At 40.1% G+C, this 16,699-nt stretch overlaps 1 protein-coding gene across 1 annotated transcript in view; it reads right to left on the bottom strand.

Annotated features, from left to right (window-relative positions):
* Positions 1-16,699, bottom strand: part of DGKQ (diacylglycerol kinase, theta 110kDa) — a gene marked incomplete at its 5' end in the record, with an annotated part of 40,044 nt that overhangs the window by 13,795 nt on the left and 9,550 nt on the right. Inside the window, 8 exons of the mRNA XM_008944584.1 lie at positions 70-108; positions 974-1,124; positions 1,380-1,441; positions 2,581-2,635; positions 5,207-5,297; positions 6,126-6,349; positions 7,830-7,930; positions 16,407-16,475. Coding sequence (XP_008942832.1) covers positions 70-108; positions 974-1,124; positions 1,380-1,441; positions 2,581-2,635; positions 5,207-5,297; positions 6,126-6,349; positions 7,830-7,930; positions 16,407-16,475 — 792 coding nt within the window. The remainder of the gene's footprint in view (positions 1-69; positions 109-973; positions 1,125-1,379; positions 1,442-2,580; positions 2,636-5,206; positions 5,298-6,125; positions 6,350-7,829; positions 7,931-16,406; positions 16,476-16,699) is intronic.

Consider the following 16,699-nt stretch of genomic DNA (forward strand, 5'->3'; position numbering starts at 1 on the left):
AGAGCCTCTAGCATCAGGCAGTTTTGAAAATAGACATTGTTTGCCAGACTAAAAAATCTCAATGCTTACCTTGTGCTTGATAAACATGACTCACAGATACTACATTTGCTGCAAAGGGTAAAAATATAAACACATAAAACCTTGGGTACATTTAGAGTAAATATTTAAAATATTTTTTAAAGTTACATAAATATAATATAAATAAATATTAAAAGTTATACAAATACAGGGAGAGCCTCCAGCTAACACTTTCCCTCTCCTAAGTTTACTTTGCAAGTTAGAAAAGCTAAACTGATTTTCATAAAAGGTGACTATGAATTCTTTCTGGCATTTAAAGTTTAATTCCTCTTGAGGTTACATAAAAGATTGGGAAAAATGCTTGGTTTCCTGAAAAAAAAAGTATGATCCATTCCTGACACTGTTTATAGAAAACGTTTGTTAAAAGAGTATTATAAAAAATCAATTACACTTCTTTGAAAAAGAAAAATTCTGTTCCCTGAGTGCTTGCCCATGTGTGTGCACACACACTGCTCATACTTCCCTGTGACAAGGCACTGAGCTCATGAACAACACGGAGGACAGCCCACACAAAACATGTCAGGTTAATAAAGGCGAGGAACAGTCACGCACAGGGAATTAAACTGCACTGCCATAATTTGAATGGCGCAAGGTATGTCCAGTTCACTTCTAAAAAAGTGAGGCTTTTCCACAAAAATAAATTTTAAAAAAGGGCACAGTCATAACTCAAGTAATATAATAGCAATTTGGTGAAAAACGAGCTGTCACATCTCTCATGCAACCATGAACAGGTTAAAATGAATAAAAAAAGCCCTCTGTGAGAGTACAAGGCAGACTGATTTTACAAACCAGGTCAGAAAATGTTAAGAAAAAAAGAATAGTAATAAGGAGCAATAGATGCTACTACATTTTCTTCTATAAAAGTGAGTATACCTCAAAATGCACGTTTACTTACTTTTGATAGCTAGTTCATCCTTGAGAATATTTGTGTATTCTTCAGAGGAAAGCTGAGGTGGAAGGCCACCAACAAATAGATTTACTCGTACAGTGGATTTACTGTTTTCCACAATGTAAAATCGTGTTTGATTCATCTGACGTATTGAAGTCTAACAAAATAAAGAAAAATAAACATAACATTTGGCAAAAAGGTATCATGAATCAAAATCCCAAACAGTTCTGACCTTAGCAATAAAGTCCTCTATGTCAAGAGAATACAACAAACAGAAACAAACTCCAGCTCAAGCACTTAGCTTCTCTACAGAGGAGCCAGCTGGGAGGGTAACCAATTACGTACCTTTTTCTAAGGAAGGGGACTCCCTATTTTCTGTAACAAAGGATAACGTTTTCTGTGTCAGATTTACCTTTCTTATATCCTTGAGTCTGTTAAGAATCTGTTCCTGGTCATCCAAAACCATGCGCTGAACTAGGAACAGCAAGAACATGTTTGAAAGTGCTGTAAGTTGTTAATATCAGGCTCAATTGAACAAAAACAACACAGAAAATTTTGGGGAAAATTCACAACTCTGCATACGACTAACACTGACAACGACACAGACCTGAACTACTCATTGTTCAACACAAAAAAAAACATCTAGGTGCTTTCAATAGTCTTGGTTTTGTTCACAGTTCTTAAACACTACCCTCCTTTAAAAAGAAGGCAGAAACAGCTCGAAACCCCTCAAAAGACAAGTGGTGACTTGATAACAAGCTATTGGACAGAATACTTTAAAACCACATTCCCTGAAAACTACAGTAATAACCAACTTCTGTATTTTATTAAAATAATAAAACAACTGTAACAACTTCCAGCTAAAGAGAGGTTGTAAATGATGCTTTAAAACAGAGCACCACAAACCAGCCAAGGTGAGACGTTCACAAGGCTGCAACGACCTTATCAAAGAACTTACAAATAATGCTCACAAAGACAGGAAAGTATCAGACTAGTGTTTGAACTAAAAATATATTTACTCTGGCCCTGGGTGCGGCCAGGACATCATCAGACTACTTCAGTGGTTTTATTTATCTCTGCACACAGCCTTACAAATAAGGAAGCACAGAGGGATGTGAACCTGGAGAACACCAGCTGGGCTGCTGCAGGATCACAGACCTCCTGAGCAATGCCAGGCTATGCACTTCCTAACGCACACACGTGCTCCCTGGACTGACTACCTCAGAACTTGAAGTTGCTCTTTTTGCAGGGCAGTGTCAGGGGGAAACAGGGAGCCAAATGAACTTTACAATTAATCTTCACTAGTTAAAATTATGTCAGTTAGATGCAGCTCCCCAAAACAGGGCTCTTTGCCAAAGCGTCAATACCCACCAGAAACCACTAACAAACCTTCATGTGCGAATGACGAAAGAGAAGGGAACTGTACTCCCACAGGAGGCACACGAGTGAAAAGAACCAACATTGTCTCTGACTAAGTATTTCAACATGATGGTGAAGTTTCATTTGTGAAGGCATTTACTGCAAAAAATTACCTGTGACTGTGTTGAAAAGGGGGAGGGGAAAGCTAGAAGATCAGTTCCAGATGTGCCTTTCGCCAATGTGCCTTCGCTTACCTTGCTTACTGCCCATGAGCACTTCTATCAGTTTGAAATTCTGGAGGGACTCCGTCTGCCAAAAGATGCAACATGCAAATGTATTTCCTGACCAAAATTTTGCCAGATGGTTTACATGAATGTTACACTGCACACACAGAGGATGGGAAATTAAACATTTTTGAATCAGCCACAATGTTCTTCCCCTGATCCACATCTCCCAAGCCAGGAATAATCTTTATTTTACACACTCATCCTCCCACACGTGGTGTCTGGCTCCCATGCCCCTAACGACATCAGCATCCTCACAGCCCCATGGTGAAGGGGCACCTGTAAGGCATGGTTAACTCTGCACCTCTTTGGTGACCAGCAGCTCAATTAGGGTATTTCCAGAAGTTCCTTCCAGAGGATGTGTGCAGGACTGGGAAGGAACCTGCTCTTCCAGAAAATGGCCCAGGAACTAGTCTTGGCAAAAGGAAGCCATCTGATCCCCATCTCCTGGGGAACTCCACCAGCACTGATGGAATGAAACCCTCTTCACAGGTGCCACAGTCCCTTCTCCAAACTATATTGCTAGGGACCACCCAGGACCTTCACAGATGGAGAAGAAAAGCTGGTAAGGCCAAGATCTGAATCATTTACTAAGATTACTGTCACATGAAAACATGACACTCGAGGTTGAGGAAGTCTCTTAATTTTTGGCCTTGAGTTTCAGAGGACAAATGATCTTGCTTTACATGCCATGAACAGGAGGGTTAAAAGCCTCGACTGCCTGAATTTGATTTGCTTGGAATTTGATGAGAGTGACTTGGAGAGGATTTTCAGCAAATTCTGGAAATTAAAAAGAGACTTCCTGTATGTGCATCGTCATACAGAAAAAGGAGAAAACCATTCAAAAATCTACTAATATCAGAGAAATTTCAATTGAGCCAAGGAATTAAGTCTCTTACAACATAAAACTAGCTTCCCATATACAGAGGTGTGAAGATCTTTCCAAAAGTACCTGACTATCCTGTTCGAGTTGCTTTTTTTCAGATGAATTAAGATTTTTCAAGTTTTGTTAAAAGGTGCATAGCACTTGAGGAAAAGGACTGAAATAAAATCCTAGAACCATCCTATGGCACAAAACCAGCTGCATGCATGCACTACAGAGCTGTGTACAGCTAGACAGAGATTACAGTGATCACCTACTGCAGATAGGTAGCCAAATGCATGCTCCTGCCTACCCTGTAAATAACCAGAAGAGGCAGTGGTTGCCCTCTGTGAGCATGGCTGTTCCCTGGGGCAGCAGAAGCATGCTGATCTGCTCACAAGCCTCAACTGCTGAACGAAACACGCACTCTATAGCTTCGTGCCTCCACATCTGTGTGTCTGACTGAGACTGCCATTGCCTTGGCACACTTGCAAATTCTAACATGCTTCCCAGAAGTCATGCTGTCTCGGCACCAACCGTAAGAAAGCCAGGCAGACTGAAAAGAGACCACCTTCCACAGAAAACAGGGGCACCTACAAGATTACAAGACATATCTAATCATTTCCAGTGAGGTGTGAGGGAATGCAGATGGTAAAGAACATGGGTGCTATTCAGCCTCGAGTTCTTCCTTGTAGTCCTTGAGAGATAGAGAGATGCTGTTTGCCACTACAGGGAGAAAATTCATGCGGCTGAAGCTCAATTAGAGCTCCAGCTGACCAGCACAGTGAAGTACAACAAAAAAGGCTTTTAAAAATATGTTAATAACAAAAGAAGAATCAGACATAACATTGGTCTGTTGCTTGACAAGGTTGGCCACCTCACAAATAGAGACATAGACAAAGCAGAGACACGCAGTGCCGCCTTTACCTCTCTCTTCAACACCAGTGATGGCCCCAGGACCTCAGGCACCCTGTGCTGGAGGATCCTGACTGGGGGGATAATGAACTCCCACCCAACTGTGAACTTGCTCGAGACTTGCTCAAGGGGGCAGTGAAGGGGGAGGTACTGATCACCTCTCTCTGGTCATCGGTGATAGGACATGATCGCAGGGAATGAAACTGCATCTATTAAGTTCAGACTGTATATTAGGAAAAGGATCTTCACTAGAACAGGCTCCTCAGAAAAGTGAACCAGAATCCAAGAAGCATCTGGATGACATTCTTAGTGGTATGTTTTAGTTTTAAGTGGTCTCACAAGGAGCAGGGCATTGGACTCAATGATCCTTATGGGTCCGTTTGAACTTTAGATATTTTATGATTTCTACAATTGCCTTTGCAGAGCAGTGCAAAGAAGCTGGAGGCAAGCAAGGACATCCTAACAGGGATCACCAGTTTCCCAACAAGGTAAGGTTAGCAGTGCAGTTACACAGAACTGTATTTTAAATATATCAAGACATAAACAACCAGATGATTCCTGCATGCCAAGAATCACTGTGTTCACACCATTAAATCTGCTTGACCTAGAAAGACTCCAGTACAGAGCAACCAGGTCTACCATCTACATTGCAGGAAGTTTTGAGCATCATACTAGTCACAAGAGATCGTCTACCAAACATTACCAACATTCACATTAACTGTGAGTGGACTGACTGTAATTTTTCTACAGACAAAAACATACACACCACTTCAGGGTCACCAAGGTGGTATATGGACATGCTTAGAACCTTTTGTTTACCTGCCTTCCAAGTAATGGAAGCACTTCTTTGATCACAGTCTGAGTAGTGCTATCCTTATTTACTCGTAGAGAAACATATGCCATTCCCACCCTAAAGAGAAAAGAAATAGTTATTTTAGGACAGTTGTTTGACTTTATCCCATGTGTACCTTTTTTAACCTAAGCAGCAAATTTTCTGTGGGGGCAGGCAGGAATTTGCATCAGCTGAAGAAAGTTGTTCACTGAGGCCCATGGCACATGAAGTATTAGCCACACAGCCAAGACTTTCACCTCAAGGAACTGGTTATTGCAATTGTAGTACTACAGATTAGTTTCTTTCTACATACAGAATTACCTGCAAGTCTTTCATAAAATTCAGCAATATAGTTGCATTAGTAAAATTAAGAAATATTTAAATTTTATCCCACTGCTCTTAATAAATGGTCACCAGTCAGTCTCACTTGCATGGCTGAAGACATTGAAAATGTGTATTTTCTTAGTGGCAAATGGAACAGATTTTTAAAATTTTTCTCCTATTCTCACATGAGAAGTTACACTGAATTCTTCCTACTCAATATTTTCTCCAAAAAGCCATCCAGCTTTCAAGTGACATGTGCATGTCATCATTTTTTTTACAGATGCAGTTAATCTAAAATTGCATCTTCTTGGCCAAACTCACAGTAACAGAACTGCATGAGTTTTGCAGTATGTTCCCTGCATGTAAAGAAACCCACGAGCACGTTTCCAGGCACGGAAATGAGTAAGATATATATTATTCATCCAGAAGAATAAACAGAAGGATCCTGAAATACAGAAGAAGAAACTACATGCTCTTGTTATAGCTGTGCAACTTCCATAACTGAAAACACATCGGGCTAGAGAACAGAGGACAAACGTAGCCAAGCAGGGTAACCCTGTGACATAGGAAGAAAACACTCACTTCAGCCAGGCAGGATAAATTCTGATCACTTCCTCGTCTTTTGGTTTGGCCCTGATGATCCAAGCTTCAGGAACAGATTCTCTGAATACTGAGCCCAAGTTGCTGTCCTCTGCAGCATCGTTCCTGTTGATAACATCATCAGACAGCAGTGCCTGCTGCGTAAAGGTCTGAAGCTCATACTCCTGCTGGTCATCATTTATGTAGTATGCCCTCAAAGCAGCCTCCTACAACACACCAAGATAAATTAACATTTTCCTGAAAAGACACCGTTAATGCCAGCAGAGCCATAGACATCTATAAATTTCTTACTTATGGAACTAACCTTTAAAAAGTTTTAAGCACAGAGCAGCAGATAAATAGCAATGACATAAAAAAAAAGAGTGACGTTTTGGAAACAAATTTTAGCGGACGATATAATAAGAAAACTTGATCCATCAATGGATTTGAACACGACATTTTTGTCAAGTGATAATAATCCCAACTCCATAGAGCAAATGTAAAAATTTGGAACCAATAAAGCTACACTCAATGCATGCAAAATTTAGTCCACAAGCAAAACAGTAAATCACACTTGACTGTGCCCCTCTCTGCATATTCAATCTTTTTACACTAAGTGGATGCTGAATATTAGTGAGCTTCTAAGCCACGAAGCTGCCCTGAGCCCACACGCCTATAAAAAGTAAAGATAAGGGCTGTCCTCTGAAGTTACAAGCAGCCAGAGGAATAGTACATCCATGACTGGCCCATGCCTGTAGCTCCTCTGCTAAGACAGACGCTGCAGCGAGCACAGCCCAGTAAGTCCCTTAAGGAAAGTGCTATTAATCTGCCTTGGTTTTATAAGCTGCAGCCTGGTAATGTATGCTTAAAAGGCAAGTAGCACTCTTAAATAAAAGTGGTTTCAGCACTGCACACTAATTTCCTTGAAGATCTTTGACAGGAAGAACATTGCAAACCATTTTCAAGACTCCTGTTGATTTTGTGCACAATCTCAAGATAAAAATCTTAATGAGTTCTAGGTTTAAATTGTCAAAATTATGATATAATAGATTCTCCAGACTCTTGTGCCAAGTCCTTTATGACTTTGACTCCTTGCTATGCTCAATTCTACTGTGCACTACCCCATACCTGCTCTGGGCTTCATTTCTGCACAGCCTGGGGTCTCTGCCCAGCCCAATAAATTAAGATCTGTACTGAGTCACATTTCCACCCCAGATGGAGCAGTGGAAAAGCCAGGGGATGGCCAGTATGTGACTGATAATTCATTACTTTCACAGCCAAGGAGTTGAGATAACTACAGCATGCTTCAATCTTCATCGAAGACTTCACTGCACTTAATTGAAGTGCAGTAGTCGTGGCTGTCCAGGATAAATGTCAAACCACTAAATACTATAAAAGAGGAGCAAGATCCAAGGAGCTGATTATCCAGCATTGCTCACACCAGTAAAATCAGATTTCAGTGTCACACAGGGAAGAATGACTGCTTAACGTGTGATATGCTATGGTGCCTGATATGCTACAGGTTTGTAGGTCACCCCTTCTCCAGATGCTCAGAAGTCAAAGCATCACATGAAGAAGTCAAATTACATTGTATTATAGCCTACTTACAGATTTTGTTGTAATCGAACTAGATTTGTAAAACTGTTGTAATATACAATCATATGCCCCTTTATCCCTCTGAATATTGACCTTCACGGGGTATCTTACCACAACTTCTTCATTTTTTGCAATCCTTGGAACTGAAATCACTCGAAATTGGTTGCGTTTCACTGCATCATTCCCATCAAATATCTTTAATGTTTGTTTACCTGAATGAAAACAATTATTGTATTTCAATAACACACCCCTCAAATCTTAAATCTACCTTAACATGAAGTGCATAACAGAACTATTGAAAACCTGCTTTTCACTCACTGAACTGTTTCTTCATCACAAGCTTTCAGGTTCAATCCTTTCATTTTTGTTTTGTAACCATTCATTAAAAACAGGGGTACATTTGCAGAAGAAAGAGGGAAAAGTATTTCAAGTAATCAATAGTTTTATCCTGGTTTTTAATATAGCTGTGTCTATATACTCTGTATATATATAACTATATGGCTTATGTTATCACTTCTACACCTTCACCATTCAAGACTGCATTTATTATTGCTGAGTTCAACAACCGGAAAACCGAGACAGTGCACCATCACCTCCAGAGCAGCTCCCACAGCACTGCCCATTCTGAGAGCATCCTTCCAAATGAAAGTCCTCAGAATAGGTGGTTAACTGCACAGATAACAGGAGAAAGCACAGGAACAACAGAAACACTCAAAGAACATAGAACATATGATGAACTACAACCCTTTGCTATGTTTCATTTCACTAAAGCCTTATCAAAACCATGCTCCAACTACTGACCACAGGTTGTTGCAGAGACATCTCAGGATTTTAGTTCAGACTGTTCACAGACAGTTCAGGATTTCAGGTTCACCTTTCACAGAGATGAGTTAAGATTCAGTCTGGTACAGTTCACTGTATGGCAAAGTTTCTCTCTTAATTGACTGTTTTAAAAGAAAGGTTGCAGGAGGCACAAAGAATGGACAAGGAGCACCTGACTCTACTATTAAAAGCAGGCACACAAGATGCAGAGGCAGAACAGGCTGAGGTGCAAGAAACATAAAGACACTGTCCAAACATGCAGGGGTGGGATTAGGAAAGCCGAAGCCCATAGGCAGCTAATTCTGGCAAGGGACATGAAGGGCAATGGGAGAGGTTTCTACCAGCCATCAGCTCCTGAGGCCAGTGGGAAAGTGCAGGGCAAAGAAGACTTGCCCACAGTGGGGCAGGCTCAGGCTAGGGAACATTTAACAATCTGGACATGCACAAGTCCATGGGTCTGTTGCAATGCACCCAAGAGTCTGGAGGGGTCTGGCTGATGGCGCTGCAAAACCACTCTGGTTTATCTTGGAAGGGTCATGGGGGTTTGTAGGAGGTTCCTGGGGACTGGAAGAAAGCAGGAATTGAGGAAGGGTGGGAAGGCAGATCTGAGGAACTGCAGGCTGATCAGCCTGGCCTCGATCTCTGGGAAAGTGATTGAGCAACTAAGCCTGGGAATAATTTAATAAACATACTAAGGAGTTTAAATAGTCACCACAGACCTATGAAAGGAAATCACACTTCACCAACTTGGTAGCTTTCTATGATGAGGGACCTGGTTGCGTGGATAAGGGAAGAACATTGGTTATTGCTTTTATTTAGTTTAGAAAGGCTTTTGACAGTATCTCCCTTAACAGGCTCGTGGACAAATGGATCAAGTACAGACGAGGTAAATGGAGAGGTGGACTGAAAACTGGCTGTACTGCTGTGTTCCATTTGTAGGCCAGTCACCACTGGAGTGCTCTTGCAAGTCAATACTGGGGCAAATATTGTTTAGATTCTTCAGTGATAACCTAAATGACGGGACAGAGTACATCCTCAGCATGTTTGCAGAGGACACAAGACATTTAAATATCATCAACTCTCACTTCTAAGGTATTAATGAAAGTCTACTGCCATTGCATTGAGACTATAGCACATATCAGAAAATAATCTATTCATTTAAATCCTGCTGGGTTAATGTTAGAAAAATTAAAATTCTTTTAGAAACAGATTTATGTCAAAGTGATCTCCGTGGTGACTTCAGCATAGACAGATTTTAACCAAAACACACAATGTGTTCTGGGTGACCTCCCTTATGGCTAACACAACTTGAGAAAAAAACAGCAAGCACTGGTTACTGACAGCACAGCCAATGTTCTGAGCATGAACTTTTGTAACATTATCAAAATGTCTACTGTTTCCTCTAGCAATCCAAAGGGTAGACAACCATCTGAGAATAAAAACATTCATCCAAGTTTTAGGACTTGTTTTCATTACAGCTGCGTTTGTAGTCTGCTCTTGTTAGGTACTAGCTGGCCTGAGAAAATCTCTAACAATTTTAATTGGATATTTTTATGAGCTCTCCACTTCTTCATATCAGTCAAGTGTTTCAAAAAGTTGACTTGGCTCTTAAAATAAACTGGTTTGCAAGGAGGGCTTTAGGTCTACAGACCAGAAGTAATGTCCTGAGATCAAGAATGTTCCTTAGCTAAATACACAGTATTCTCAGTCCTGCCTTCCTTAAGGCAATCTGGGTACTCATCATACAAAACAAATTCAATTTATGAGTGAAAAATCACATTTAACTTTGTCACTGTCCTCCTCATGGGGGTTACTTTTACTGCAACCTGATGAAAATGGTTTTCTTGCACATGAGCTTCTGGGGACACATACCAAAAAACCAAACAGCTACTTATTTGACCACAACCAGTCATCCAGAAAAACACTTCTTGACTAATTCAAGTGTACATCCACCACATGAAAATTAAGGAGTGTCTTATGCTAGTCCAATCTGTCTAACTAACCTTGGAAAGAAGCTCAACTACAATAACTTTTAAAGTTAGATAAAGCTCTTACTCTCTCCTGATCCAATGCTTAAATATTAGAAAATGGTCCAGTTATAGAAGTGACGTCTACATGCCACTGCTTAGTATAAAAAAAAAAAAAACTTGCTAACATACAACAGATGGATGTAACGAATTTTGGTATTTAAAGGAATTACTGCCTGTTTTGTAATAAAGACGTTCGGCAGTGAAGAGTCAGTATGTTTTCCTGTTGGATCAAACGACACAGATCAGGAGTTTCTCCTAAAAAACACAATACTTTTTTTCTTATCATGGGATACTGAGTGGAAATAAAACCTGTCTGTTCTTCATGCTCATGCTATTCAAGAGGAAAACAACTACAGAAAGGTCAGCTCCAGGCATAATTTACCCAACTATGGAATTTTATTTTGGAAGCTAAGATACCAAGTTTTCTTGGGAAAAGGATAAACAGCATTTGATGAGTCAAAAATTCATGTCCTTTGACTTCCAAATCCCCACAGACAGGATGTAGCTTCTGAAAAGACTTATGTGTGACTTGTGACTGAGATAGGAAAATGACGTAGTCCTGGATGTTTTTGCCACTGAAGAAAGCTAGAGGCCTACATCAAACATATTGCTGAATTTACTCTTAAAAGACTTAATTCTAGCAACACTTTCTCCAAGAACCATTCTTCCAAACAAAACTTCTGCTTTCCTTATGTAGACACTGCTACTTCAAATTACAGGAGTGTGGACTGGCTAATTTTGGTTTATTTCAGTATTATCACTCACAATCTACAAAGCAGCAACAAGGAAGGTAAGAACTGTGTATACTTTCTTCTACTGGTCTTGAAGAAAGCCTTTTAGAAACCCAGAGTCCTCCTTTCCCCATCAGTTTCTCTTTCAGGAATGCCATTTGCAGGTGTGTCACTTCTCTGAAGTCATTTTCCTTAGCAGCTCAAATTCCTCTAGTTCCAAGACAGTCTCAAAGCACAAAGCTGTGTTAATAGCCATCCTCTCACACTAGTAACCACCTTGTCACCCTTCTCCAGGTTGGTTTTCAGAACTTCTCCAAGCATCTGCTGTACGTATCACCACTTGATCTGGTTTCACATACTTCTCCCTCTAGCTCTAGGCCTCCAAATCCATTCAAATCATGTTTCAGAGAAACATGTGACATGCTTAGTTATCAGTAAGTGGTTTTAACAGAGTACAATGACTCCTTTTATAATGGCTGAACATTTTCAGAAATATCTTTAGAAATAAAATCCACACATGCTGTCTTTGATTCTTCCTGACAACAGTTTGCTCCTGCTTGCGGAATTACAATGACTATCTCCTCCACACTGATGGCAAGTATGGTACAAGACAGAAGCAAGCACTAGACTTGGGTCTATTTAATGTGAGAACATTTTATCTCCCTTACTCAGCAGGTGAACAGCTACCTGAGCAGAGCACTGCCTGGCAACTAATTGGCTGTGGAAGGACATGCTGTGAAAAGTATGTTCACTGGCAGCACCACAGTGCCCATTTCTCTCCTCAGACAGATCCCCCTAAAACCTCCTTCAGAAGGAGTTTTCTTTTGATGGCTGTCTGGTGGAAGACAGGCACATGCTGAATCAGACAGTTCACACGCAGCCCATGAGTGCTGAGCAGAGACTCCCAGGTCAGGGCCATGAACCTTGCTCTTCACACATCCCTGTCTGACAAATGAGTTGCACACACACGTGGCCAGAACTCTGCTGAGCCCTCAGTACACCTCCTGCAATGTGTCTGTACAAGTTCCAGTAGGCTGCTATGGAGAAACTACACCCGAGCATCATGACTAGCAGGATGTTAAAGCAAAGAGACTGTATAATCACAGAAACAATCCAAAAAGCATGGCTCTCCATGTCATTCTGAATCTTAATCTACTGTTAAATTTTTAATCTGATATGCCTTGTCACAAGAACCCTTAAGGCAGTGAATAAAGTAACACTAGCTAATAACATTTGCAATTATCTCTCCATAACCCTTTGGCAATGACACTACAGAACTACAGGAAGATTTTTTTTTCTATCTTTCTTCTTTAAGCCATTTTCCATAAAATCTCTTTTACACTTTTAAGAGGTTGTTAAGAAGATGTGCTTGCTTTCCCTGAAATAGACATCTAAGGCAGCCAATGTTTTGGCTACCAGCTGGTAGGAGACATTAAGGATGAGTGGGTAATTGATTCAGGAAACAAGAAAGGGACAGGTAGGCTTGAAAGGGAACAAGAAAAAGAGGCAGCAACACTGGTGAGTAAACATTGTGCCTGGGGAAGGAGAGGAATTTGGAGAGACAGGCTGAGGAAGAGCACAAAACACAACTTGGTGAGAAGTGAGAACAATAGTGTGCAATATCAAGTGTCAGAAAAGGCTGATGAAGGAGTCTGAGGGAAAACAATGAAAGGAATACACACACAATGGAGAAAGTGAAAAAAGGTTATTTTTCAGAACGCTCATTTTTCCTTCCCCAGTAGTTACAGGCAATTCAGCCAAGAAAAGGGAAATATACAACCTCATCCAGCACTTAAGCCACTAGTTCATTCAACACAGCTGAGCATTATTCTCTTTTTCTAAGTATGTTCAAATGCAGGTGAAGCAACTTTCTTGAGGGAGGGAAATGTTTTCAGCATGACACCAGGTACAGCGATTCAATGTGTAAAGGAGCATCAGTACCACTGAACAGCAGCTTTTGTGGGGAAAGAAACTGAGGACAGGGAGAAACAACATCCCTCAGACATTATGTATGACAGACAAGCTTTAAAATAAATAAATGCTGCCTAGGCCCCAATATACACAAGCCAAGTACCCTCAGCTGTTACTGATTCCTGGCAAGCACTTACAGTAAAATCTAATGTCTTTTTATGTTGCCAGATCCCTGCAGACTGACACACAAGTAAGAGCTCCTAAATACTCTTTTTTTTTATTTGAGGAATTACTGAGATAGCTCCTCTGGAATTAATTTGTTTCATACCTACGACAAACACATTCTCCTCCCCTCCTTCCTCTTTCCACTAAGTCTTCATATTGCCATGAAATAACAGGAATGGTTTTCAAAAGTTTGCCTTTGACTTCTCAAGCTTGACAGATCACATCTGTGGTTGCATCTTAGCTGAGATCAATAAATTCTGTCTCCAGGAAAACAAGAATACTCTGTGCTGATTAAAATCCAATCCAACATTGCATCTCAGAAAGGACAAAAACCACACACACCTGAGAGGTACCCTTAAGGAGCACTTTTACTCCACTTCTTTACCTCCACCCACAGCTATCTGAGGTCTGTCAATACAGAGCAGTTTTATCAGTTATATATTCTCAGAACGACCAAGAATTATTTTGGTATGAGAACAGACTTTGAGGCTCAAATTTTTCCCCAGGCAATACAACTAACTACACTAAAGAGTGTCCACATGATGTTTATCCTACTACTCCTGTAACATTCAGTTCTTCTCCAGTTAATTGTTCACTGTGTAGACAAGTCCTTCGAAGTTGGCTCATGTTCTCAGGCACAAGGATTTATAGTCTTTTTCCAAACCTGCTCTGTAAGTCTGTTAAATCTATCATCTCAGAAAGTGTAGACTTGTTTTTATGGCCATTTAGGCTTTTGGCTTGAGTATCTTGGTAGGCTAAGTTTCACAGTTGACTTAACATATCTAAGCTCCCAAAATTAGGATTTAAATCAAACTTTACCCTCCACTCAACAAGCCCACTACAATAGCAAAGAAACAAAAAGGAATGCAATCCTCAAATTAAAATTTTCTTCCAGTATTAATCTACAGATTTTGCATCCTTTCCTATTGGTTTCTTTCGTATGGAAAGGTATGTCTTTACAAGTCATTATCATTCAGTTAGCTCACTGTTTTTAAAAATATGCATCCTTAAGATGTGGAGAGTTGGAACTAAGAAAAGCTACATTATTCTAGTACATAATTCAGTTCAGATGCTCCTGAGGAAGAGTATGGTAACATCCCAAAAGATGTGGCAGATGTAACGAGTCAACACACAAGACACTAACGAGCACCTCACTCTTGATCCATATTACTCAAATTGTATTATCTAGAGATGGGTGGAAGAGGTCCAGCACACTATAACCATGCCTCTGTCATGTTTATTTTGCTTGGTTATCACTCCCCACACACAGAGAGACACAGAAACACATTGGCTAGCAGGTGAACCCAAATAACAAATGCCATGTCAGAGAAGTTATCAGAGAAGCCATGCCCTGACAGAAGGGCATCGGCCTCATGGCCTGGGGGTGGCACCCATCAGGTGAGAAGTCATCTTCTCACCTGCAGAAGAAGCTCTCTAGGTCACACCTCACCAAATAAGGAGGTCACTCCTGCTGTGGGGCTGTACGAGATGTATGGGGAGAGCGTTTTGGGATTGCACAAGAGCTGTTAGGGGATGCTCAGGGTAGGACTAAAGACAGGGGAAGGGAGGGATCAAGACAGTTTGGGGAAGCACAAGTATGGGAGAATGGAGAAATAAGGAGACAGAAGAAACTGGTCACATGTAAAGAGATTGCTGGTTTGTGTGTCTGCCTGGCCACATCCTGCACCAGATCAGCACAGTCTGTCCTGTCGTCTCCTTAAATGCTATTTCTAACTCTTTCTGTGGATGTTATTTCCATTATTCCACATGCACATGTGCAGATGAGTTCCTGAGTACACCAACTGAAGCAGGACTGCAGGTCACTGTGACTCGTGTGTCTGACCAATTTTCCTACCTTCTTTCCTTCTTTTGGGAAGGCTGTCTAAAGCTGAACTGTCTTGTACTAGTATTTACAACCAATACAGTTGAAATCTATGGATACATAATTTGCTTTCTTTGACAGTCATAAGTAAGAGAAATAGCTTTAGTGTGTGAAGTAGAAAAGTCCTGACATTCCACCACTTATGTCACATAAAACACTGGAAAAAGTGAAAGTTTATCACATAAAATGCAGTTAATCAGAGCTTGCTCCCATAATAAGGCAGACGTAAGTTACAGTCATTAAAAGACACCAGCTTCAAATTTTAAGAACTGAAGTAAGAGCATGTTTGAGATCACTTCAACAACTGAGTTAATTATTTATGGAGCTGGAATTTTTTAAAAATCCAAACAGCATTTGTACAATTAACCTGTTAGTTTTGTAAGAACTTGAGGAAAAGAAAATTTAAAGGGGAAAAAAAAATTTGTTGATTTGAAATTTCAGTTTTAATGACAATCCATGCAGCTATATTAGGTAGCAGGTATTATGTTTTTCTAGTTATTAATATGAATATAGAGGGTTGGATAACCTTAAATTGTGTTTGGCTTCATCTTCTGAAAAGTAAGAGTTTGGCTAATACCCATGCCAGAAAACTCCACATGCATAAGAATTTAATTGCCTACAAAGCAACCAGTGCAGCTCAATCCTGATGCACAGGAATACAGACGCTTCTGCTGCAACAGGCCCATGAAAAAAAATAAACATTTCATGTGGTACCTTCAGTAAGATTTGGATCTACCTATCTTAGATGAAAAAGGCTTTCAAAAGACATGCTGTCCACCCTTTCATTTGGTTGCTTATCTCTGGATTGTTAACACCATCCTTTCTTCCTTTGACTACCAAGTTTAGAGAAATTATCTACTTGTCAGGGTAATGGACAGATTGTCACTTATGCTAATCTACAAGGGGAAAATAATGATATTTGTAAGATCCTGGATAAGTACGTTGGACCAAAACTCTGGACCTCAAATTGATATCTAGCATTAGAGAAATAGCCATATAATATTTTTTCATAAGGAAAAGCAAGTTAAGATTGTATGAATAAAGATCGGGATGTGTGATATTCACCACTTACTAAAATTCTGCTTACTTGATTCTGTTGAAATTTGGACATCTTTTGCTGACACCTGTGTTGACCCATCAACATCATCATCTTCATCTGTGAAAACAGAAACGTTTTAAAAAAGAATTCTTGTTAATTTGAACTAAAGTAAAAAAAAAGAAAAGCGGTTGTCATTTAAGGATGTTTTCCACTTAAGAAGCTAACACGAAAGAATACAATTTGAAAAGCACATTTTCTTCTGCTTATTTTATGATAATAATCCAGAATATTAAAACAGCATTAAAAAACCACAAACCTGTATTTGCATTTAACTACAGTGA

This window comes from Merops nubicus, unplaced genomic scaffold, assembly GCF_000691845.1.
Source record: "Merops nubicus isolate BGI_N331 unplaced genomic scaffold, ASM69184v1 scaffold45227, whole genome shotgun sequence".
Classification (NCBI taxonomy): Eukaryota; Metazoa; Chordata; class Aves; order Coraciiformes; family Meropidae; genus Merops; species Merops nubicus.